The sequence below is a fragment of the Camelus dromedarius genome, chromosome X (genome assembly GCF_036321535.1).
Source record: "Camelus dromedarius isolate mCamDro1 chromosome X, mCamDro1.pat, whole genome shotgun sequence".
Lineage (NCBI taxonomy): Eukaryota > Metazoa > Chordata > Mammalia > Artiodactyla > Camelidae > Camelus > Camelus dromedarius.
The window spans coordinates 2,264,114-2,287,882 of record NC_087472.1 but is presented as its reverse complement, the minus strand read 5'-3'; the positions used below and the strand labels follow the sequence as shown (position 1 = coordinate 2,287,882).

General features: G+C 53.1%; 3 protein-coding genes across 3 annotated transcripts; all 3 read left to right on the top strand.

Moving 5' to 3' along the window:
• Nucleotides 1–2,431: 2,431 nt before the first annotated feature.
• LOC105106302 (paraneoplastic antigen Ma6F-like) lies at nt 2,432–5,450 on the top strand. The gene is made up of 3 exons (XM_064482849.1): nt 2,432–2,519; nt 2,666–4,276; nt 5,206–5,450. The coding sequence occupies exons 2-3, from the start codon at nt 2,737–2,739 to the stop codon at nt 5,448–5,450; spliced, it is 1,785 nt and encodes a 594-aa protein (XP_064338919.1). The 5' UTR covers nt 2,432–2,519; nt 2,666–2,736.
• Nucleotides 5,451–12,240: 6,790 nt separating this feature from the next.
• LOC105105182 (large ribosomal subunit protein eL31-like) lies at nt 12,241–12,674 on the top strand. Its single transcript, XM_064482821.1, has one exon. It carries the CDS (start codon nt 12,251–12,253, stop codon nt 12,626–12,628), a length of 378 nt encoding a protein of 125 aa, XP_064338891.1. The 5' UTR covers nt 12,241–12,250; the 3' UTR covers nt 12,629–12,674.
• Nucleotides 12,675–17,258: 4,584 nt separating this feature from the next.
• PNMA6A (PNMA family member 6A) lies at nt 17,259–18,638 on the top strand. The gene is given in 1 exon segment (XM_031446206.2): nt 17,259–18,638. A coding segment is annotated over 1 exon segment (1,380 nt).
• The last annotated feature ends 5,131 nt before the right edge of the window (nt 18,639–23,769 follow it).

The window sequence follows — 23,769 nt, the reverse complement described above, 5'->3', positions numbered from 1 at the left end:
TTTTATTGTGCTTCATAGACATTGTGACTTATACAAAATGAAATTTTGGGGCAACCCTCCATCAAGCAAGTCTGTGGTACCATTTTTTTCCAACAGCATTTGCTGATTTCATGTCTCTGAGTCACATTTTGGTAATTCTTGCAATATTTCAAACTTTTTCATCATTATTATAGTTGCTATGGTGACCTGTGATCAGTGATCTTTGATGCTACTGTTGCAAAAAGATTATGACTTGCTGAGGGCTCAGGTGATGGCTAGCATTTTTTAGCAATAAAGTATTTTTAAATTAGGGTATGTGCACTTTTTTTAGACATAATGCTATTGCACACTTAATAGACTACATACAGTATAGTGTAAAGATAACTTTTATATGCAATGGGAAACCAAAAATTTATGTGACTTGCTTTATTGCTGTGGTCTGGAACTGAACCTGCAATGTTGCCAAGATACGCCTGAATCGTGCCTGACTGAGGAAAGGGTGTACCCTCTCTGGGAGGAATTATTTACTTCAATTCCTATGACTCTTTTAAACGTAATACTTGATACGCAATTTTTAAAAACTCAAAACATGTGAAGCAACAGGAAAACATGACCCATGATCAACAGCAATTGGCACCCTATCACTTCTTTTATATTCTATTTACCAAAGCAAGTCACTAGACCAGCCTAGATTCCAGCGGTGGGGAAATAAACTAGCTCGTGATGGGAGGAATTCCAAAGTCATTGCAAATGGTGCTGATACAAGGAGTGCTGGAGAATTTGGGACATTAAAAAACTCAGTCTACCACAAGAGTTCATGACCAAGTTCCTCACATATGGTTCACAATGAATATTAGATGTATTCTTCCTCTGTGTTCCTGCCCCCAAGTGTCCATGTTTGTGCCCAGGGAGCCAGGTGAGTGTAGCTCCCCACCACTGCCACTTTAGCAGTGCCTGTGCAGCAGTGCTCAAGGGTCCACCAAGGATCCAATCCAGGGAAACCTCTAAAGTTGCTGGCCTGGTGCTGAGCCAGGCCTGGACACGGTAGAGATTGGCCGAGTTCCTCAGAGGCTTCTGACTACAGTCTACAGAAGCAGAGAGTCCTAACCTGTCACATCAGTCAATCGTTATGCTCCTTGGAAAAACACTTCCAATGTTACCCTCTCCGTCTCTCCTTTCCTCAGGGCTCAGACTCGGGACAACTGAGCTGGCTGCAACAAGCAGCCTCCAATACCCACACCATTGCTGGCCTCACTACATCTTTCTATTCCTGTGTCCTTGAGGCCATTCCAAAAAGCTTACTATGTGCCCAGTGGAAGGTAAAGCTCCATGACTACCCTGCAAGAAGAATGTTCTTATTGCCCATTTACAGATGATGGACAGGGACGTTCAATGATTTGTGCAAGGCCACCCAGCTGCTAGGAGAATCCAGCTCTGCCAGATTTCAATGCAACTTTTCACATGCAATGACTTCCTAAGTGGTGAGGGCTGGCTTTGCAGAATAGGAGCTATGATGAGCCTCTTAAGTTGGCAACAGCCAGCCTGTCTATTGTTGAGGTTCCTGGCATGATGAGGTTGGCCTGTGAATGCAGAGTGACACTAGAGACACTAGCACACATGTGTCCAGTGCTTCCTATCTTCCAACCCCCACTCCTAACTAGGAGTTTCCTCTCTGCTACCTTCCCTCCTTACCTTCCCAAATACCCAGTAGGCCATTTTGTTGCTGGAGGGCCAATGGGTGTGCCTGTTGCTTCTGCAGGCTCCAAACCTTGCCACAGCAAGCCCTTACCAAGCAGGTCCCGTGGCAGCAACACTGACACCTCAAATGCTCTCCTGATCCAGCCATTTGTCCTGCACAGAGAGGCTGAGACCTGGCTCCCTCAACTACTTGGGGCTTCTGGGAGCACTGAGGAGCCCACAGTGGCCTCGGCACGGAGGGCCTGGGAGAACCCTGGACTGCACAGCCCTGAGGCGCATTCTTCTGACTCTCTGGCCCCAGGGCTTTGAGGTGGCCTTTGGAGTCCGCTCCGCAGCCCGCAGGCAGCACCCGCAGAGTCAGAGAAAGTGAGCAGGCGACCCGGGGCTTGGCTCCGGTGGGACACCCCCCCACCCCGAATTACCGCGGGCGCCCAGGGTAGGGGCCGCATCGCTGCCCCAACAGGCAGTGGTGGGGGAGAGGGTCCTGGTCCAACGCTGGCGAGGAGGGGAGGTGGGGCTCCTGCCTTCGGGATGCAGGAGGGGAGGGCGGCTCCAGCTGCAGAGGGGCAGGGGCTGGTGGGGTGGGGGAGGGGCTCCAGACTCCGGTTTGGGGGGCGTGGGAGGGGAATCTCCAGGTTGCCAGGGTCGGTGTAGGGAGCAGGGGCGCTCCAGGTCCTGCACTAGGAAAGAGGGTGGCAGGACCCCTAGCTAGGGGGTCTGGGAGGGGCGGGGAGGGCTCCTGGCGACTGCGGGGGTTTCAGATGGTGGTGAGAGGGGCTCTGGCTGCTATGGCAGGATCAGGGGCGTCGGCCAAGGCGAAAGAGGATCTTCTCGCTGCGGAGGTGAGGGGTGCACGGGTCGGGGGGCTCTGAGTCGCTGCAGTGGAGAGTGGGGAACGTGAAGTGGCGGGAGAAGGGCGCCAGGCCGCCGCTGTGGGGAGCGGTGGGGCAGGCTGTCTGGTACTAATGTCCCTCTCTCCCCTCTGCAGCAGGCGCAGAGACTGCGACAGTCTGCGCTTCCCTGTCGGATCGCCGCGCACCCTCCCCCCAGGTCCCTGCGATGGCACTGGCGGTGCTGCGGGACTGGTGCGGCTGGATGGGCGTGAACGCTCAGCGCTCTCTGCTCATCCTGGGCATCCCGGAGGACTGCAAGGACCAGGAATTCCAGGAGGCCGTGCGGGCTGCCCTGTGGCACCTGGGCAGGTACCGAGTGCTGGGCAAGGTCTTCAGAAAGGAGCTGGGGTCCAGGGTTGCCTTGGTCGAGTGTGCTGAGTATTTAAACCGAAGCTTGATTCCTCGACAAATACCAGGCACGGGAGGGGCCTGGCCTGTGGTCTTCCTGCCCCAGGCCCCCGATTCTGAGTCACAGGATAGACCCAATTTCCCTGCCCAGCCCCAGAGACCAGCATTGGTTGGCAGGGCAGGTGAGGCAGGAGCTGCAGATGAGGCAGGAGCTGAGGGTGAGGCAGGAGCTGAAGACGCGGCAGGAACGCCAGGTGAGGAAGATGTTGCACAGGAAGTAGAGGTCACAGGTGAGGCGGGAGCTGGAGGTGAGGCAGGAGCCCCAGGTGAGGAAGCAGCTGCGGGGGCAGCAGCAGCAGCCATAGTCAAGGTGAGAGCCGGGAGCCGGCCATGGAGGCAGGTCTTGCAGCGTGTGCTGGAAAACATGGGCTCTCAGGGCCTGAGACCCTTCTCTGGGCTGGAAGAGCCTGGCCCCGGGGAGGAGTCCTTTGAGAGCTGGCTGGACCACGCCAACGACATGCTGTACCTGTGGCGCCACGTGTCTGAGAGGGAGAGGAGGAGGAGGCTGGTGGAGAGCCTGGGCGGCCCCGCGCTGGATCTCCTGTGTGGCCTCCTGGTGGAAGATCCCGACATGGCCGCACACGACTGCCTGGCCGCGCTGGTGCAGGCGTTTGGGAACAAGGACACCCGGGTGACCGCACGGCTGAAGTTCATGACTTGCGCCCAGCGGCCCCAGGAGACTCTCTTTGCCTACATGATGCGCCTGGAAGGCCTGCTGCAGTCGGCCCTGGAGAAGGGGGCCATCCACCCGGCCATCGCAGACCAGGTGCGCGCCCGGCAGGTGCTGATGCGGGCCCGCCCGAGTGCTGCACTCCAGAACAGGCTGAGGAGGATGAGGCTGGAGAGGAGACCCCCGGGCTTCGTGGGGATGCTGCGGCTCATCCGGGAGACCGAGGCACCGGAGGCTGGCCCAGCGGGCAGCGAGCAGCTCCAAGTGGAAGAAGAGGCCCGCGTGAACCCTGGAGACCTGGCAGGTGCCCCAGCTGTCCCGGCCCAGGAATATGGTGCCCAGGCCTCCTCAGCCCAGGAGGTCGTCACCGGGGGCACCACTGCAGATGGAGCCAAGGCCTCCCCAGCAGGTGAAGGGACCGCCCAGGGTGCCCTTTCCAAGGAAGGTAGCACTGAGGCCACCCCAGCCTGTGAAGAGGCCAGCGAGGCGGCTCCTGGCACTGGTGAGGCTGGTGAGGCTGCCCCTGAAACCCACTTTGCCTCTGGGGCAGCCCCTGCGCCTGGGGAGACCAGCAAGTCCTCCTCTGCCACTCAGGGAGACGAAAATCCTCCCATCCCTGCAGGCCTAGGTCAGGCAGCTCCCTCAGAGGCCCCTGGGGCCCCCATCCCTGCCCGGATGGACAGGGCTTCCTGGGGAGTAGGACCCTCAGAGGCCCCTGGGGCCCCCTCTCCTGCCCAGATGGGCAGGGCTTCCTGGGGGGTAGGACCCTCAGAGGCCCCCAGGGCTCCCACCCCTGCCCACATGGGCAGGGCTTCCTGGGAGTCAGTACCCTCAGAGGCCCCCGGGGCCCCCTCTCCTGCCCAGATGGGCAGGGCTTCCTGGGGGGTAGGACCCTCAGAGGCCCCTGGGGCTCCCACACCTGCACAGATGGTCAGGGCTTCCTGGGAGTCAGTACCCTCAGAGGCCCCTGGGGCTCCCACCCCTGCCCAGATGGGCAGGGCTTCCTGGGTGTCAGGACCCTCAGAGGCCCCCGGGGCCCCCTCTCCTGCCCAGATGGGCAGGGCTTCTGGGGAGTCAGGACCCTCAGAGGTTTCTGGAGCCTCTACCCCTGCCCAGATGGACAGGGCTTCCTGGGAGTCAGTACCCTCAGAGGCCCCCAGGGCTCCCACCCCTGCCCAGATGGGCAGGGCTTCCTGGGAGTCAGTACCCTCAGAGGCCCCCGGGGCTCCCTCTCCTGCCCAGATGGGCAGGGCTTCCTGGGAGTCAGTACCCTCAGAGGCCCCCGGGGCTCCCTCTCCTGCACAGATGGGCAGGGCTTCCTGGGGGGTAGGACCCTCAGAGGCCCCCGGGGCTCCCACCCCTGCCCAGATGGACAGGGCTTCCTGGGAGTCAGTACCCTCAGAGGCCCCTGGGGCCCCCTCTCCTGCACAGATGGGCAGGGCTTCCTGGGAGTCAGGACCCTCAGAGGTTTCTGGAGCCTCTACCCCTGCCCAGATGGACAGGGCTTCCTGGGGGGTAGGACTGTCAGAGGCCTCTGGGGCCCCCACCCCTGCCCAGATAGGCAGGGCTTCCTGGGAGTCAGGACCCTCAGACACCCCCAGGCGCCCCCAACTGCCCAGATGGGTAGTGCTTCCCGGGAGGCACCAGGAGGTCCTGGCTGTGAGCCAGAGAACCTCAACCAGGCAGGAGACCAGGAGGCTGAGGGGCCCCCCGAGGAGGGGCTCAAGCCCATCCCAGAGGACCCGGGAAATGAGGACAGGGCTGTGGAGATGAGCCCTCCCAAGTCCTCCTCGGGTCAATAGGCTCAGCAGGCCCAGGGCCTCCCTGGCCTGGAGGCATGTAGAGGCCAGGCCAGGCAGCCACCTCGCCCCAGGTGGGGAGCAGGGTGGAGGGAAGGGCCAGCCCAGCCCAAAGCAACTCCCTGGGCCCCCCATCACCTGCAAGAGACCCCACCCACCACCATGAGTCCTTCCATGTTAGACACCAAATGGGGCGGGGAGAGGTGCCCCTCCCCCACCATGGCAACACCACACCAGCCTCAGCCCCAAGCCCTGCCAACTGGGGCAGCCAGCCCAGGAGGATCCCTGAGTGCCCAGCCCCGGCCTTGGTGAGGGCCACCTGAAGACGTCTGCCCCCACACTGCCCTGGGAGATGTCAGGGGCCATGTCAAGGTGCCTGGGCCTCTGAGAGGGGCCCCTAGTCACCGTCCCCTGGGGCAGGCTGCTCCCTGTACTAGGAAGCCCATAGGAAGCCTGTGTCTCTGTGGCCCCATAGTGATCTCCTCACCACCCCCACACCAGCCCCCGTTCCCGTGCAGAGCCCTGAGGTGCCCGTGGACCCAGGCCGGGTGTCCCTCCTACCCGGGCCGCCACCTCTGGGCCCGGCCACGTGCCCTGAGCTCAGGGCACCAAGGCTCTGCTCGCTCTGGCCCAGTGTCGTGAGCTCCACGTCCGCTGTGTTGGAGTAGATTTAGGCCAACCGCTGCTTGTTCTTGTGGAGATGTGTGTGTGTTCTTCTCTGAGCAGTACCCCCAGCCCAGCCCGGAGACCCCAGCCCGGTCCCAGGAGACGGCAGGAAGGACAGATGGACGACGCCCACCTGGTGGCCTCGGGAAGGAAGAACTGGGCCGGGGAAGGTCAGGGGCTGCGGAGGGTCCTCGGGGACCGTGCTGTGATCTGACATCGCTGCTCCTCGTGACCCCTTGTCCTGGGCTTGGGGGAGTGTTCCCCGCCGTGTTCTCCAGTGTCCTGGACTGTCCTGTGGGGGCCAGAGGGCAGGGCCAGGCCCCAGGATGTGGGCCAGAGGTGGAGGGGTGCCCTGGGGGCAGCGGTCATTGCTGGGGTCCACCGTCCTGGCCAGAGGCTGACCGTGGGGCCCTCAGGAAGGGAGACTACGCGGGGAGCGCCACAGCATGGTGGGAGGCAGCTGAGACACCTGGTGAGGGACCCCGGGAGGAGGAGGTGGCTGAGATCTGTGGGCTTTAGTGGCCGTTAGAAGTTCCTGTCTGTGTGGTCATTCCCTCTTTTCAGTTGTTTCAGTCAATGTTTCTCTTTAATAAATTTCGTTGAAAGTTTCAGCTGAGTCTGGCCTCTGCTGTGGGCATTTGAAGGAAGGGTCTACTGGGGATGGGGGTAGGGGGAGGTGACAGTGGCCTGGGACCTCGAGTCAGCACTGGAGTATGGTTAGAGCAGGGTCCAAGAGGGTCTGTGTGGTCTCCTGGGCTGGACGGATCTGTATGACGGACTGTGGGCCCAGTCAATGGCTGGTTGGGTGGCTTAGTTTCAAAATGTTTTTACTATCCACCATGACCTGGCTTGTAGACACAGGTAAAGGAACTCAGCTGAGCAGGCTCTATTGTGCCAATCAATAGTACTCTGGTGGGTTTGGGCAGGGCTTTGGGTACCTGGAGTATACACTGAACGCCCAGAAAATAAATTGATTAGACACTGAAAGGAGTATAAGGGACCGGATTCAGGATAGTGTCATGGTTTGATGCTCCAGCATAGATTTACTTTTAATAGCGCCTCCGTTTATTGTCACTTCTATGCAGTGTCAAGAATTATTTTCCTCGAGCTGTCACACGATCTCTGAGGGCAAGAAGCAGATTCTGAACTGGGGAGGAAAATAGTGGAGACAAATAGTTCCCACCTGAGCAGCAGGGACCTGAGCAACCGTCAGAGAACATATGCGCCTGGGTGCATTCAGGTCTAACGGAGACTGCCCTGTGTGCGCCTGCGCCTGCGCCTCTCTGGCCCGTGCGCGCTTGGATTCCGCGTGAGGGCGCCTGCGCGCGCCGCCATTAACTGCAGCGGCGAGCTTGCCTCGCGGTGCCTGTCGGGAAACGCGACGGTTCGCAAAGCGAAATGGCTTCCCTGGGCGCGAGAGGCCTCGGAGGCGCTTCTCCCGCGGCGGTGCCCGCGCCGGCCGCCAGATGTCGCGCGAGGATCACAATTGGGCCGAGCCGCCCCTCAGCTCTCGGGCCGCCCGAGGCTGCCGCTGCACTTCCCCCGCCTGGCCCGGAGGGCCCGGCGGTCCCACCGGCTTGGGGTTGAAGCCGCCCCCCGCTCCGCACGCCCGACCACGTGTGGACCACCGCGCCGCGGTGAAGGGGAGAGCAAGGGAGCTCGGTGCCCGCGAGGAGCCGAGAGGGGCTCCTGCGGCCCGAGCCCGCTTGGTAGTCTCTGGACCCTGGGCGCGGGTCTTCAGAACCGGCCGGGGGCACGAGCTGTGGACACGCGGGGAGGGCAGCTGGACGCTCCAACCACGAGGGACCACTCACGCCCACCCCTAGGAGGACCTGCCTGCGCTGGGCTGGGGGGCTTCCTGGGGGAGGGGCTTAGTTCCCAGGAGTTAGGCGAGGGAGGGTGAGGAGGCTCATGGGGGTGGGCAGGGAGATCTGCAGAGCTTTGGAGCGTTTGACTAGCTCAGAGATCGTGGAGCCTTTCCTTGTTTAGTGGTATAAACCGAGTGAAAGAGAAATAAGGGAATTGCCTGGTTACCGAGTTTCAGAGCTAGGCTTCTTAAGTCTAGACTTCTGCCCCTGTCATCACATTATATACTGCTTCCAATTTGTGAGTAGTTACTACCACCAAGGCTTTGATGACCCTGGTGAACCTGTTGCTCTAGCTGTTGGTACAAACGTGAGGGAGGGGTGCCTCTTAAACTGTCCTATTTGTTATCTTACCTCCTGCCCCCAAGATGCTTATGTTGGTTCTCCAATACTTTTATTCTATTTAGAAATCTACTGTTACTATTTATGCCCAGACAGACCCTGTGTATCATTTAACTAAGGCTCATCTGTTATACTTGACGTGACATGGTTGTGACTCTTTTGTTGTGTGCCTGTCCACAGTGTCTTACTGGTCCACTGACACTAAGGCAGGTAGTTTCTGTGCTGGCATTGGTACCACGCAGCTGAGAGGGCTCAATGTCATCTCCCTTTCCATAGTCAGTTTCTTCCTCTCAATCTTATTTGACTTTTATTCCTTCTATCAAAACCTCTCCCTGACTTAAGGACATGCACAACACAGGCCATTTTGAGATTTATCTTTAAGTCCTAAGAGCCTCCATTTCCCAGAGCACCAGCAGTGCAGGGAGGATTACTGCCTCCATTCCTTATTCTCCCTGGAAACTGACCTTTTCAGCTAGCCTTCCCTCTTTCCCATGTGCTCCATGTTGGGGAAAACTGATAAGAAAGCCTGGGTGCTTCCTCTTCTGGCACCAGAGGGAGATTCAAACCATTGCATGCTCCTGACCACCTCTGAGAACTCTCATCTAGGTCCTACCTCCTCACCATGATAAAATCCCAGGACAGTCTATTCCTTGCTCTCACAAGCCACTTTGCAACTGGTTGAGAGGCTTGTCTTGCTCTCTTCCAAACCTTCAATTATGTAAGTATTGAACCATTTCTTGCCTTCTTGGTGTTTGTGTAGTATCATCAGTCTCCACACCCAAACCACATCTTAGGTGGTGGTCTATCTGTATTTCAGGTGACCATAAATTTGTGAAAGTTACGTTCAAGTCTGTGAAACTATGCACCCCCACACACACACAACTAAGAGAATATATTAGAAACAATATCACAAGAGGCATGGCAGAGATTAGAGCCACTCTTAAAGATCTGAAAGATGTAGGGTGTTGGTCCTCATCATACGTCCATTTACTTTGCCAATCTGTTCACTGCAGAAATTGGGTGATTTGGGAAGAATGACTATATAATACCCCAGGCTTCACCAACTAGTAATTTCAGTTGTGGACCTGGTATTGTTGCTCAAGCAGATTAATAGGGCCTTAGGTCCCTGGTATGTGGCCATTGATTTGATGACTGCATTTCTTTTTATTCCAAACCATCAAGAAAAGAGGATTAGAAGCAGTTCTCAATCATGTGGACAGACAAAAAATCTTTATTTACAATTTGCTTCACTACCATGTTAACTCTGCTACCTCTCCTTTCTCATAATATACAATAGCCAAGACATGGAAACAACCTAAATGTCCATCAACGAATAACTAGATTAAGAAGTTCCATTGTATGTATGTATATATACATACGTACATGCAATGGAATACTACTCAGCCATTAAAAATAATACAGTAATGCCATTTGCAGCAACATGAATGGACCTGGAAATCGTCGTTCTAAGTGAAGTAAGCCAGAAAGATAAAGAAAAATACCATATGATATCACTTATATGTGGAATCTAAAAAAAAAGACAAATGAACTTATTTACAAAACAGAAATAGACTCACAGATATAGTAAATAAACTTATGGTTACCACAGGGGAAAGGGGGGGAGGGATAAATTGGGAGTCTGAGATTTGCAGATACACACTACTACATATAAAATAGATAAACAACAAGGTCCTACTGTATAGCACAGGGAACTATATTCAATATCTTGTAGTAACCTATAATGGAAAAGAATATGAAAATGAATATATGCATGTATATGTATACATATACTGATTGAATGAATTCAGTATATAATGAATGAATATAAAGAGTATAATGACTGAAACATGCTGTACACCAGAAACTGACACAAAATTGTAAAATGACTATACTTCAACTAAAAAATAAAAAAATATAGTACCAAGAGATGTGGATCATCTAGACAGCCCATAGAACATCACTCAGATCCATTGCACTGGCACCATCATACTGATTGGACAGGACAAGTAGAGGCTTCTGTAAGACACATGAGCTCAAGAACATGGGAGATAAACCCCACGAGGATTCAGGGACCTAACATTTCAATAACATTTTTAAAGTCCAGTAATCAGAGGCATACCAGATGTCCCCTCCAAAGTGAAAGACAAATCTTTCGCCTTGAATCCTCCAGCACGAAAAAGAAAGTAGTGCTCTGGCCCATACACCAGGTGGCACAGAAGTCTGAGAGCCTTGGGAGAGGTGAGGTGCAGGAGAGGAAACTGCCGCAGGTCCAGGCTGCCATGCAAGCGGCCGTGTGGACTGTCTTATCTGACAGACCCCATGGTGTTAAATGTATCAGTGATGGGCAAGGATGCATGTAAAGTTCAAAGCTGGCCCCTGTAAGAGAATTGCTACTCAGGCCCCTGGGGTTCTGGGGCGAGGCCATGCCATCAGTATCAGAGATTATACGCCTTTCTAGAAATACTTCCTGGTGTGCTTCTGGGTCCTGGTAGAGACAGATGCTGAACTATGGGACATTAAGTGACTGTGCATCTGGGACTTCCCATTATAAGCTGGGTCCTGTCAGACTCATCAAGTCAAAGTCAAATGGCTGATCAGCAACTGATTGTAGGATGGAAATGGTGCATATGGAATACAATCTGGGCAGGGACAGAGGTATGAGTAAGCTTTTTGAGCAGTAGCCCAGACCCTCATGCTATCCATCGTAGTTACACTACCACTCCTCCCTCAGGTCACGCTATGGCCACATGATTGCATATGACCAGATAAGGGAGAAGGAAAAGGCCTAATCTTGGCTTTGGGATGTATTGGGTTGGTATTTGGGTGTGGTTGAAATGCTGCGACTGCCATCCATTTTCAACTTGTACCCAAAGAATAGGAAGGGAAGATTTTGCCAATGGATAGAGCTTCAAGGGCTTTTTGTTGTTATTGTTGCTTGTTTTTGTTTTGTCTGTGTCCTCGTTTTATGATTTTGCAGCAGAATGCCGGACATAGAGTATAATTGCAAATATTTGGTTGTGCAAAAGAGAATAATGCTTAAGTACAAATGGTAGACATGCTTTTTTTAAAAAAAAAAATACTTAAACAGAAGTCAGTCCTACAAGCACCTGTAATCTAGATCTGGTAGTGGAGCTGCCTCACCTTTGGACCCACAAAATCATCATGATTCCCCTATCTCTGCCATAAATACACGGACCCAGGGTGCCAATGGTCATGATTACAGTGATCCCTTTGCCAGAGCCACCCCAAGCCGTCAACAAGGACATTGGAATTTCTCAAAGGTCATTGGTATGTAACAGTTAATTATTCTATATGGTTCTCTTGGCCTGCGTGTCCAGCCAGGTGGTGCCTAGATGACCTTCTTCAGCTCTTGTAAGAAAACAAACAACCCAGTTAAAAATGGGCAGAAGACCTGGAAAGACACTGCAACAAAGAAGACACACAGATGGCAAGTAAGCACCTGAAATGATGCTTTCCATCATATGTCATCAGGGAAATGCAAATTAAAACAACAATGAGATACCACTAATATATTAGAATGGCCAAAATCTGGAACACTGACAACACAAAATGATTTTGAAGATGTGGAACAACAGGAACTCTCATTCATTGCTACTGGGAATGCAAAATGGTACAGACACTTTGGAAGACTGTCGGTTTCTGAAAAAACTAAGCATGCTCTTACCATACGATCTAGCAAGCATGCTCCTTGGTATTGTATCCACCTAAAGGAGCTGAAAACATATGTCCACACAAAAACCTGCACACGGATGTTCATAGCAGCTTTAGTCATAATTGCCCAAACTGGAAGCAACCAAGATGTCTTTTGGTGGGTGAGTGGATAAATTGTGGTACATCCAGACAATGAAATATTATTCAACATTAAAAAGAAATGAGCAATTGCTTTCTTTCTGACTTGGGCCCAGCAGGATGGCTCCCGCAAAGAAGGCTGGTGAGAAGAAGAAGGGCTGGTCCGCCATCAACGAGGTGGTGACCAGAGAATACACTATCAACATTCACAAGCGCATCCATGGAGTGGGTTTCAAGAAGTGTGCGCCTCGGGCACTCAGAGAAATCCGGAAATTTGCCATGAAGGGGATGAGAACTCCAGATGTGCGCATTGACACCAGGCTCAACAAAGCTGTCTGGGCCAAACCAATAAGGAACGTCCCATACCATACCCGTGTGCGATTGTCCAGAAAACGGAATGAGGATGAAGATTCACCAAACAAGCTCTATACATTGGTTACCTATGTACCTGTCACCACTTTCAAAAATCTACAGACAGTTAATGTGGATGAGAACTAACTGCTGAGTGTCATAAATGAAGTTCTAGAACCACAAAAAAAAAAAATGAGCTATCAAGCCATGAAAAGATATAGAGGAACGTTAATTGCACATTACTGTGTGAAAGAAGCCAATGTGAAAGGCTACATCCTGTATGACTCCTAAATCTATGACATTCTGGAAAAGGCAAAACTATGGAGATAGTAAAAAGATCACTGGTTGCCAGAGTTTAGTGGGGAGGAAGGGATGAATAGGAGGAACATGGAAGACTTTTAGGGCAGTGAAACTACTGTGTATGATACTGTAATGGTGGATACATGTCTAAATAAGGTCACAATATGAGGTACTGGGGGTTAGAACTTCACCATGTGATTTTAGGAAGACACAGAAATTTCTTATACTCCACATCAAAAACTTCACTGACCCAAGAATGGTGATTCAGAGGGTGTCTGTAAAAATTAGGATGCTCTTGGCTGTGAGTACCAAAAACGTGACTCTGTCGGCCATGTGAGTGAACTATATTGGGTGTCCAGCCCAGCTGAGCCTTCAGATCATTAAATTCCCAGATCACATTTGCAACCACATAAGAAATCCCAAGAAAGAACTTCCCAGCTAAACTTTCCTCCAGTTCCTGACTCACAAATTTGTCAGCAGAGTAAAATGGTTTCCGTAAGACAGTATGTTTTGGGTAATTGGTTACACAGCAACAGTAACTTAATAGAAAGAAGTATCCAGATCATGTAAAGAACTCCTATGAAGCATTAAAAATGATAAACTTCCCAACTAAGAAATGGGAAAAAACATTATTAAGAATTTCAAACAAAAAGAATCAGAAGTAGCCCCCTAACTAAGGTATTAAACCTCATTTATGATTAGAGAAATTCAAAATAAAGGTACAATAAAATAACAATTGACATCCCTCAGAACTGGCAATATTTAAGTCACACAATATAAAATGTTCATGATGATATGGAGATTGATGGAGGTATAAATTGGTATAGCAAAGTGGAAAACAATTTGGCGATATCTCTTAAAACTGAAGACATTCTCTTAAAACTGAAGACAGTCTTTGACCCAGCAATGCCACTGCTAGGTACAAGCCCAGTGAAACTCTCCAAGAATATTCGGAGCTGCACTGTTTGTGATAGCTGAAAATGGGAAACAACTTAAATATCTGTCAATGGGAAAAATTGATAAATAAATTTTGGTACACACATATCCATTCACCATAACGGATACTATACAGAAGTGAAAATTAATGAATCAGATTTGCATGTATCAAAATGGTGATTTTCACAAACATAATGGTTGGCTAATAAAATGGATAAATATGGAGAACATACCATTTATGTAAAGCTTAAAACATGAGAACACAATACTACCAATTGTTGAAGGATTTATTTGCAGTGGAAGGACAAAGAAATGCAAATGCAGACCAGTGCTTCCCTCTGTGGGGCAGAGAGTGCGAGACAGTTGGGAAGGAGTACACAAGGGGGTGAACCTTTGGTGGCAGTGTTTTATTTCTTAGGTACTACACATAGGAGTATTGGTTACACTTTTCCTTATACATTTTGGATTTTAAATATTGCAGAATGTATTTTTGAAAGTATTGAATTACCAGAAGCTCTTGTAAAAAATTCCCAGGCCTATCTCAGACTCAGCAGAACAGACTCTCCAGTAATCTGCCCCCTGGACGACTCTGCCACTGGTCTAAGCCAGGGGAAGGTCATCCCAGTGGAGATGGCTTTCTTCACTGTCTATTAAACTTTCCACCTTATAAGAGACGTTTATCCATCAGTTACCCAATTTTGGTGCCTTTGTGCTAGTACTATGCAAGGCAATGGGGACATAAAAGCAAATAAGACATTTTTACTGGCTTTAATGGTCTTCTGTTTGAGTGGAGGAGACAATATTCTTCACTGTCCTTTGGGCACAGAGTGGAGGAGCTCCAAAATCATACAAAGGTTAACCCCAATTGCAAAAACTTTCAAACTGAACATATTAAAATCTTTCACTTTGAACTTGGAGTCCCCAAATCCTTTCTTCTTGACATCCAGGACATCCACAGATCTGCCTCAGTGCACCTGGCTTGGACCTCTACATGCCTCTTCCCAGAGAAATTCTGGATGCCCCCCTCTGCTTTAGCTGTACTGTCATCTCTCCTCAATGTCTCTTAACTGCCATTTACTCACTTTGTTACTTTGGGCTGGTTGTGTTTCATCCTGAGCTTCACTTTCTGCCTCTGTAAGTTGAGTAGATGATTGAGCCCTCAGGCAAAACTGGGACCAGGATGTAGTCCTCTAGATCATCATGCTATTTCATTGCCTTTCTAGGATCACAAAATGGTGATTTGGAAATTGGCTAGCAAGTATTTTATGAGAGATGGATTCTGAGTAACCTCTTAGATGTTTTTAGGGGAAAAGACACACATGGTAGACTTTGAAAGCGTTCCTGACAAGGTCTAATTCCATATGCCACAAAAAGCAAATCATCACCTTTGGAGGGAGACAATTTTAGATGATTTCCCCATCTTCCTGCGTGATTGAGCTGAAAGGAAACCTACACATGTGAAGTTGAGCCAATTTCCTCTTGAGTAAATGTGAGGATGATTTTTCCTTCTCACAGGGACTATGAATAGACAGAAATAAGGGAAGTAAATTCTAATGTGGATAAAACAACCAGAGAAGAAAAGGTCCCAAGTCTACTCAAAAGGCAATGGGGACCAATTTTGGATCCATCTTCAGCTCTACCTGCAGAAAGGTGCATGACCTTGAACATGTCCCTCAAGTCCTCTGAGCCTCATGAGTCAAATAAGGATAATGTTAATACCCACCTCCCAGGGTTCTGATGGGGGGGGGGTAAATGAAATAACTCTTATGAAGACATTGTAGGAATGATTATCCAGATTGAGCAGGGAAAAGCCCTTAGGGATCATTTCTACTCGGTTTCTGACAACTGGCAGGCAGGCAAGCAGAATACACCATCACAATATGGGGTGAGAAGACACTTAAGCGGTTCTGTCCCACACCCAGTACAAGGTGGATTCTCAGTCCTGGCTGGGTGAGTGCATCCTGCCTGGGCATCACACAAGCCCTTCCTTGTGTGGTGGAGGAGAGCCCTGCCCACACAAGGCAAGTATGTAGTTCAAAAAGTAGGCAGGAGCACGCGCACCACCATGTCCTCTGCCTGAAGGTCAATCACACCATCTCTCCTTCTGACACCTCCATCTGGGACCCCACAGATACATCACAACCCACAGCCCACTGTTCCCAGGGAAAGGCAGAAAGGTCCAAGGGGTTGGGCTCCAAGTGGCGAAAGTAGTTTCCCGACACTGGACTTGCAGCGCACAAAATGGGAAAGGACAGGCCAAACCCAGACATTAGGTCATCATTTTTAGGGCTGGCCACTGGCACTGGGGCAGCGAAACTCCTTTGCCGGTCAAGCACCCACAGCGGTGGTGCCTGCGGTTCCAGGCCCCCCAGGCGAGCTGGGAGGGCAACGTGGGGACGGTGGACCCTCCACTGGGGTGGTGTGTGTGAACACGCGTGCACCTATGGGACATCTGCTCTGGGGAATCACACCTGGACGAGGTGCTCCTCACCTAGCCTTGGGACAGGACAGGACCCGTCCTGGGTGGGGAGGGGGAGGGGAAGAGCAGGTGAAAAAGGCCCAGAGGGATACTCCACTCCACTGCTCCCCACCCCCGGTATGAACGCACCTCCTGGCGCCCAGCTGCTCTCTGGTGGTGGGAACCCTGGCGAATGCACCCCTCGACATGCTGGCTCCCTGAGGACACGTTCTGGGAGGGGCAGGAGACAGGGCCGGGTCCTGGGCCCCGGGGGTCCCCACCTGTGCCCGCACCCCCTCGGGGGCGGGGGAAGGCACAGGTGACATCACCCGCGGTTCCAAGGGCGTCTGCGGCGGTGGCGGCAGCCGGGCAGCGTGACCTGCGCACTCCAATGGCCCTGCGGTCTCCAGGGCGACGCGGAGGGTCCGCGCTCCGCTGCCACTGCGCCCCCGCCCTGGGTCCCCACTGCAGTGAGCGGTGGCGAGCAGGCGCTGGAGCGCTGGTCCACGTGCGGCGGGGAGACAGGGGCCGGGAGCGGGAGACAGCGGGGGAAAGTGGGGCGCCGGACCCTGTGGGCACTCAGAGCTGCCCCGGGCCCCTCCTGCTGGGACCTCGGCCAGGAAGGAGCCCGACCGAGACGAAGGTACCAGACCCCGGGAGGGTGCGCTTGGCCCCGGGAGACCCCCACCGCCCTCCGCCAGCCTCGGCGGGACTGCCACAGCCTGCGGGGACGGGGACGGGGACGGGGACGGCGTGGGGAGGGGCTGTGGTCCCCGAGGGGCAGGCGCTGTGGTCCCCGAGGGGCAGGCGGAGAGCGGGGCGGGGGCGTCTACCCTGGACCGCAGAGGCGCGGTGGGGGGAGGAGGGGCAGCACCGGGTGGGGGCGGGGGCGGGGGCGGGGGCGGGGCGGCCTTAACCTCGCTCTTGTCCGGTTCGCATTCACAGGCTGTGGAGTCCTGGGTCTTTCTCTCTTGAGTCTTAGTCTCTTGCCCCAGTTCACCCAACCCCTGAGTGCCATCCCGGTCTGCACCGGGAACCTTTCCTACCCTTAGTATTAGCCCCGCCCAGGCGGAAATTCGAGCGATGGCAGTGAGGATGCTGCGGGACTGGTGCAGGTGGATGGGCGTCAGCGCTCGCAGGGGCCTGCTCATCCTGGGCATCCCGGAGGACTGTGATGAAGCCGAACTCCAAGAGTCCCTGGAGGCCACCCTGTGGCCCATTGGCCACTTGACCATACCGGGCAAAGTGTTTCGAGAGGAGGATAATGCCACTCCGGCCCTGGTGGAGCTTGACCAGGAAGTCAACTATGCTTTGGTCCCCAGAGAAATCTCGGGCACTGGGGGTCCATAGAACATGGTCTTTGTGCCCAGTTGCTCAGGAGAGGAGTTTCTCCGTCGTGTGCTCCACTTTCTGGAGCAACAGGGACAGACGGTGGAGAGTGTGGCTGGCGCCCTGGGGCTGGGGCTACGTAGGATGTGCTGGCTCCGATCCATCGGTCAGGCCATCCAGCCCTGGGTGGAAACCATGCGGTACCAGCGCCTAGGCATGTTCTCCGGAAGAGAGCAGCCAGCCCCCGAGGAGGAGTCCTTTGAGGCCTGGCTAGACCACACCGCTGACATGCTGCACGTGTGGCAGGGGGTTGCTGAAAGGGAGAGGAGGCGGAGGCTGATGGAAGGTCTTCGGGGGACGGCCTTGCAGCTCGTGCGCAGGCTCCTGGCAGAGAACCCTGGCAGGACTGCCCAGGACTGTCTGGAGGCTCTGATTCAGGTGTTTGGAGACAATGAGTCCCAGGCGACCATCTGTGTGAACTGTTTGACTGCTCAACAGCAGTCAGGAGAGGGACTCTCTGCTTTCGTGTTGCGGCTGGAAGTCCTGCTGCAGAAAGCCATCCAGAGAGGGGCTCTGGCCAGAGCCTCAGCTGACCATGTTCATCTGAGGCAGGTGCTCACCAGAGCCAACCTCAGTGGGCCACTGGATGAAGCACTGAAGAAGCTGAGAATGGTTGGGAGGTCTCCAAGTTTCCTGGAGGTGCTGGAGCTTGTTCGAGAGTCTGAGACATGGGAGGCCAGTCTACCCAGGAGTGAGAGATCCCAGGCAGAGGAAGGGGCTGGTGCCTGGACTAATGCCCATACTGATGCCAGAGCCAAAGCTAAGGTAGAGGACAGCAAGGTGGAGGAGAAGGAGCAGGAGGAGCAGGAGCAGGAGGTGGAGGAGCTAAATGATGAGGTCCATCACGACCACAACCCCACTTCTATGGGCCTAGGTCAGGCAGGAACCTCAGAGGCCCTGGGGGCCCCCACACCTATCCAGATGGGCAGTACTCCCAGGGCAGCCCTAGGAGGTCCTGCCTATGGGCCAGAGGGCCTGCCCCTGCAGGAGATCAGGAGGGTGAGGGGCCACCAGAGGAGGGGCTCAAGCCCATCCCAGAGGACCCGGGAAATGAGGACAGGGCTGTGGAGATGAGCCCTCCCAAGTCCTCCTCGGGTCAATAGGCTCAGCAGGCCCAGGGCCTCCCTGGCCTGGAGGCAGGTAGAGGCCAGGCCAGGCAACCACCTCACCCCAGGTGGGGAGCAGGGTGGAGGGAAGGGCCAGCCCAGCCCAAAGCAACTCCCTGGGCCCCCCATCACCTGCAAGAGACCCCACCCACCACCATGAGTCCTTCCATGTTAGACACCAAATGGGGCGGGGCCAAGACCTGTGGGCTTTAGTGGCCGTTAGAAGTTCCTGTCTGTGTGGTCATTCCCTCTCTTCAGTGGTCTCAGTCAATGTTTCTCTTCAATAGATTTCATTGAAAGTTTCAGCTGAGTCTGGCCTCTGCTGTGGGCATTTGAGGGAAGGGTCTACTGGGGATGGGAGTAGGGGGAGGTGACAGTGGCCTGGGACCTCGAGTCAGCACTGGAGTCTGGTTAGAGCAGGGTCCAAGAGGGTCTGTGTGGTCCCCTGGGCTGGACAGAGCCAGGTGACAGGACTTGTGGGCACAGCCAGTGGTTGGCTGGGTCCCAGGAAACTGGGGGAGCCCCCAGGAATAAGTGGTTGCACGTTGGATGGGGGGGGGACCGCAGGCAGGACCCGAAGCCACAGGATCCCTGGTAGCACTGTGTGTTTTCAGGGCACCCAGATCCTTCAGGGAGGTCACGTGTGCAGTCCCAAGGACCAGCTGGCCACAGAAGGGTCCAGGCGTGAGGTCAGAAGCCCCTGCCAGGACCTCAGTGCAGGACTCTGGGGTGGGGGGGTTTGTCCACCTGCCTGTGATCAGTGTCCCCTGCCAGCCAACAGTGGCTGGGGTTGGTGTAGGCACTGAGAGACTTTTGGTGACCCGGGGGTGTGTGATGGCCGATGGAAGGAGGGCAGGCCAGCAGGAGTTCCACAGCCCTCATGCCCTGGGTGGGGGTGGGGAAAGGCAGGGGAGGTGTCCTCCACTTAAATTCCAGGGCAAGGCGGCCCCCAGAAGGGCAGGGGCGCCTCCTCTCTGTCCCACTCCCCTGCACAGTCATGTGTCCTGGGAGCAGGCAGGAGGTGGAGGACTGTAAGTAGGGGGCTGTAGGCAGGGCCTGGGGATGGCCCCTTCCTGTCCAGAGGCTGACTCTGGGCCCTGAGAGCCCTCAGTGCCACCTGAGGGGGGCATCGGCCAGGGTGGAAGGCACTGCTGATCTGGGAGACCCCCTACCTGAGCACAGTGGCTGGAAGGGCAGCTCTCAGAGGGGCCTGTAATCGGGAGTGAGGAGCCAGGAACCGTCCTTCTCAACCATCCTTGGTCCTGCCTTCTCACCCCAGGGGACGGGTGAGCCCAGTGCAAATTGAGGGGTGCCCTCCAACTGCCTTTGAACTGATTCAGAGTCTCTGGGAGACAGAAGGAGTGATTGGGCCTCTCCCTGTCCAATGTGTGCCTATGTGCAAGGAGGGGAAGGACGTTGCCTTTGATCCAGAAATGGTTAGGGGCCCTCGGGTGCTCTCTCAGTCTGTGCCCAGAGGGCTCCTCCAGACGTTCTGAAAGGACAAAGCCTGTGACTTCCCAGCTTGCAGATGAAGGACACAGTCCTCAAAGCAGCTGATGAGTCAGGATGAGGGTCTTTCAGGGAGCTGAGGCCAGGGCCTGTGACCTCCTGATTGGTCTACAGAAACCCTGCATCTGGGGAGATCTGGGCCATGTGGAAAGAGCTGCAGACATGGAGGTGTCACTGGAGACGCTGGGCACACAGGCAATGGAGGGAGGGCTGCAGGGGAGTGTCAGGAAGGAGTTCAGGATGGACGTGCCTGTCGTCTCCTTGGCCCAGTGGGGTTGGTTGATCCTCCACCAACATCCTGCTCTGTTGTCTGCTGTTCTAGGCTCTCTCCTGCTCCAAGTTTGACCTGGCAGCACCTAAACTGGGCCTTCATCAGACGCTGAGGAATTTTGGGTTTCATGACTCAGGGTCTAGGACCAGGCGGCATCTCAGGGTAGGAGTAGCTCCACCATGGATGGCCTTGGCAGCATTCGCTTCCCTGGGTGAGACATAAGCACTGTGGAATCCCCTCGTCATCCATTCCAGTGTGATGTATTTCGAGATGGAGCCCTTGGGAAGTAAAAGGTTTAGATGAGGTCATGAGGGCAGGGCCCTCAGTATGAGATCAGTGCTCTTATACAAAATGACACTAGAGAGCTTGCTTCCCCTCTCTCCCTCTGCCATGTGAGGGCACAGGGAGAAGACAGCCATCTATGAGTCAGGTAGAGAGCTCACACCAGGAACCAACCATGCTGGCATCTTGATCTCTGGCTTCACAGTCTCCAAAACTATGAAAAATAGATGTGTGAGGCTTCAGCCACACACAATATGGTATTCTGTTATGGCACCCTGAGTGGACTAATAAAGGAAGCTTTGGGTTTTGATCACCTAGGTAAGCTGATTCATCCGTGAATGTGTCCAGGGGCCAGTTTCAAAGAAGACTTCCCATTAAAATCTTAATGTAAATATCAAGTGTTTTCAAAAACCCTCTCTCTAACTTAAGGGTAATATCCCAAGAATTGGTAGATTATGGGCCAAATCAGACTCGACTCACCACTCCCTTGGAAAACACATGGAGAACATGTTGAAGACATCCAATAGGATGACCAAATATCTAAAGGTCATGTTCAATTTTGAAGAGATTTTAGCCATCGGAGACGTTCCAGGGAGAGGGACAAACCTTCAGGGGACTTTTGCAAGGAGTAGGAATTCTGTTAGGGGAGACAGGTGATTCTGGGCAATTCTACTGGGGGCAGGCTGCAGACTTCAGAAGGGGCAGCATTGATGAGCAAGCCAGCAGGTCAAGTTCCAGAGCTGGACAGGAGGGCACACAAGGGAAGATGAGGGTAAGGATGCTGTCAGGCAAAAAGGTGCTGGGACTGGGCAGAAATGCTGGGACCTCTGTTCTCAAGGATCCTGGGACTCAGGCAGGTTGAGCCCAGATCAATAAAGCTCACAGGCAGTACTGAAGTTGTGTTTGATTCTTGTCACCTTCCATCCTTAAGCCTGCTTTTAGATCTGGGCCTCAGGATCCTTTCTCTTACCCGAGAGACACCATGAGGACACTGAGGAGAGAAGTGGACTCTGGGTCAGGAGGTGGGCCACAGGCTGGGATGGGTGGGCACAGCGTGGGTTCTAGATGAATTCAGACCAGGGGTCCCAGCCCCGACCCGTCACTTACTAGCACATGATCCTGGGAAGGTTCCCGAGCCCCACGACCTCAGGTTCTTCATCTGTGAAGTGGGCGGGTGTGAGGAGGCCCGTCCCGCAAGACTGCAGGGGTGCGTGCGATGTGCGCCAAGCACCTCGCGCGGGGCGTGCTGCCTGTTGGAACCGTGATGATTGGCAGTTCCTTCTGATTTTCTTTGGCCCCAGACCCTTCCACTCCCACCTCTGGGACTTGGCTGCTTGGTTTGTTATCCAGGTCATGTTAGAGAACACGCAGCTCAGTAGGATGTGGAAGAGCTAATCAGCCAAAAAGCATATCTCGTAAATAAAACTAAATAAATTCTCCAGATTAGAGGCTAGGTTACACTGAGGGGTGGGGGAGCGTTCCCAGCTGGACTTAACACCGAGCTCCTAGGAAGGGAGTCACGGAACAACCTTTGCCCCCTCCCAGCTGCCCTTCCATCCGAACTGTGGCTTTACTTCATTTCATGCCCACCAAATATCTAGTCCTTGAGGACAACTGCCAAGATTACAATCAAGGTAATGAAAACTTAATCACGCTTCGCTCTATAGTCAGCTCCCGAAGACCAGGGAAAGGAGAGCTCGACCACTGACGTCAGGGTACCACGTCAAGGGGGAGTGACCATATGTCTGCAGAACTCCTCACAAATCGTCAGTTTGAAATACTGAGTACATGATTGTGGACAAGTGCAATGCAATAGACACAGAATATCTTCCTTCCTGGTCCAGGAAGAGAAGTCTCTCTGGTTTACCCTTGATCCAAATGACCTTCTCAGAGAAATCCCCCGATTCAGTTTTCTCTAAAACCCAAAACATGCCTTCCTCAAGTCTGGTCGCCGCAACCACACTGCATCATTACCATCACATCCCACAAAAGGAAGCCCAGCTTCGCAAAGCCCCCAGCTGCCCTGGCTCTGGGGAATTACACTTGGGTGCTCTCTCCCGGACCCCCACCCCCTCGCCCTATTTTTATTTGCCCTATGGGACTTAGGAGACCTTTCACCAACTTCCCGATGTGACTGCGGCTCCTAGACTATCCTAGGTGTGGGCTGTCCTGCTTTTCCGAGTGTCCCCACTGCTAACACCGAGCCCTCCAGAGAGCAGAGGCTCAGTGAACGTCTGCGGATGAACTGAGATGGTGAGCAGGGATCCTACTGATCCAGGTTGATTTTCTCCTACTTTCTTAACTAAGCCAGACAAATCCAGGTTATACACACATAATTATAATTTTATAGACTGACAGAAGAAAAGGGATAAGGAGCCAATAATTACCTATCGTTTACTTTTACTTCTCTCTTTCTTGACCCCACCGATTTTAGTGCTGATCACTCTCACATTTCCAAGTAAATTTCTATTCCAATGCGGCGTTACCTACTTTGGCATGACAGAGTATCATGGAAACTTTCCCAATTTGTTTTACAAAATAGCAAAACTCAGTCTTGGGCTGCCTAAGTACCAGTACGTGTATAATCAATATCATTCACAAACTAAGATACTGAAGCTTATTAAATATTATTATTAATATACAGAAATCTGTTGCATCTTATACACTAACAAAGGAGTATCAGAAAGAGAAATTAAGGAAACAATCCCATTTACCATCACATCAAAGAGAATAAATAATCTAGTAATAAACCTAGCTAAGGAGACCAAAGACCTGTACTCCAATAACTACAAGACACTGATGCAAGAAGCTGAAGATGACACCAACAGATGGAAAGATATACCGTGTTCTTGGATTGGAAGAATCAGTGTTGTTGACCATACAACCCAGTGACCATACTACCCAAGGCAATCTACAGATTCAAAGCAATCCCTGTCAACATAACAATGGCATTTTTCTCAGAACCAGAACAAATAATTTAAAAATGTGTCTGGAAAAAGAAAAGAACCCCAATAGCTAAAACAATCTTGGGAATGAA

Excerpts from the sequence above, each read along its gene's own strand:
- LOC105106302 (XM_064482849.1), top strand. The coding sequence starts at position 2,737 with ATGGCACTGGCGGTGCTGCGGGACTGGTGCGGCTGGATGGGCGTGAAC. Across the intron at positions 4,277-5,205 it reads TCCCATCCCTGCAGGCCTAG|ATAGGCAGGGCTTCCTGGGA; the intron begins GTCAGGCAGCTC and ends ACCCCTGCCCAG.
- LOC105105182 (XM_064482821.1), top strand. The coding sequence starts at position 12,251 with ATGGCTCCCGCAAAGAAGGCTGGTGAGAAGAAGAAGGGCTGGTCCGCC.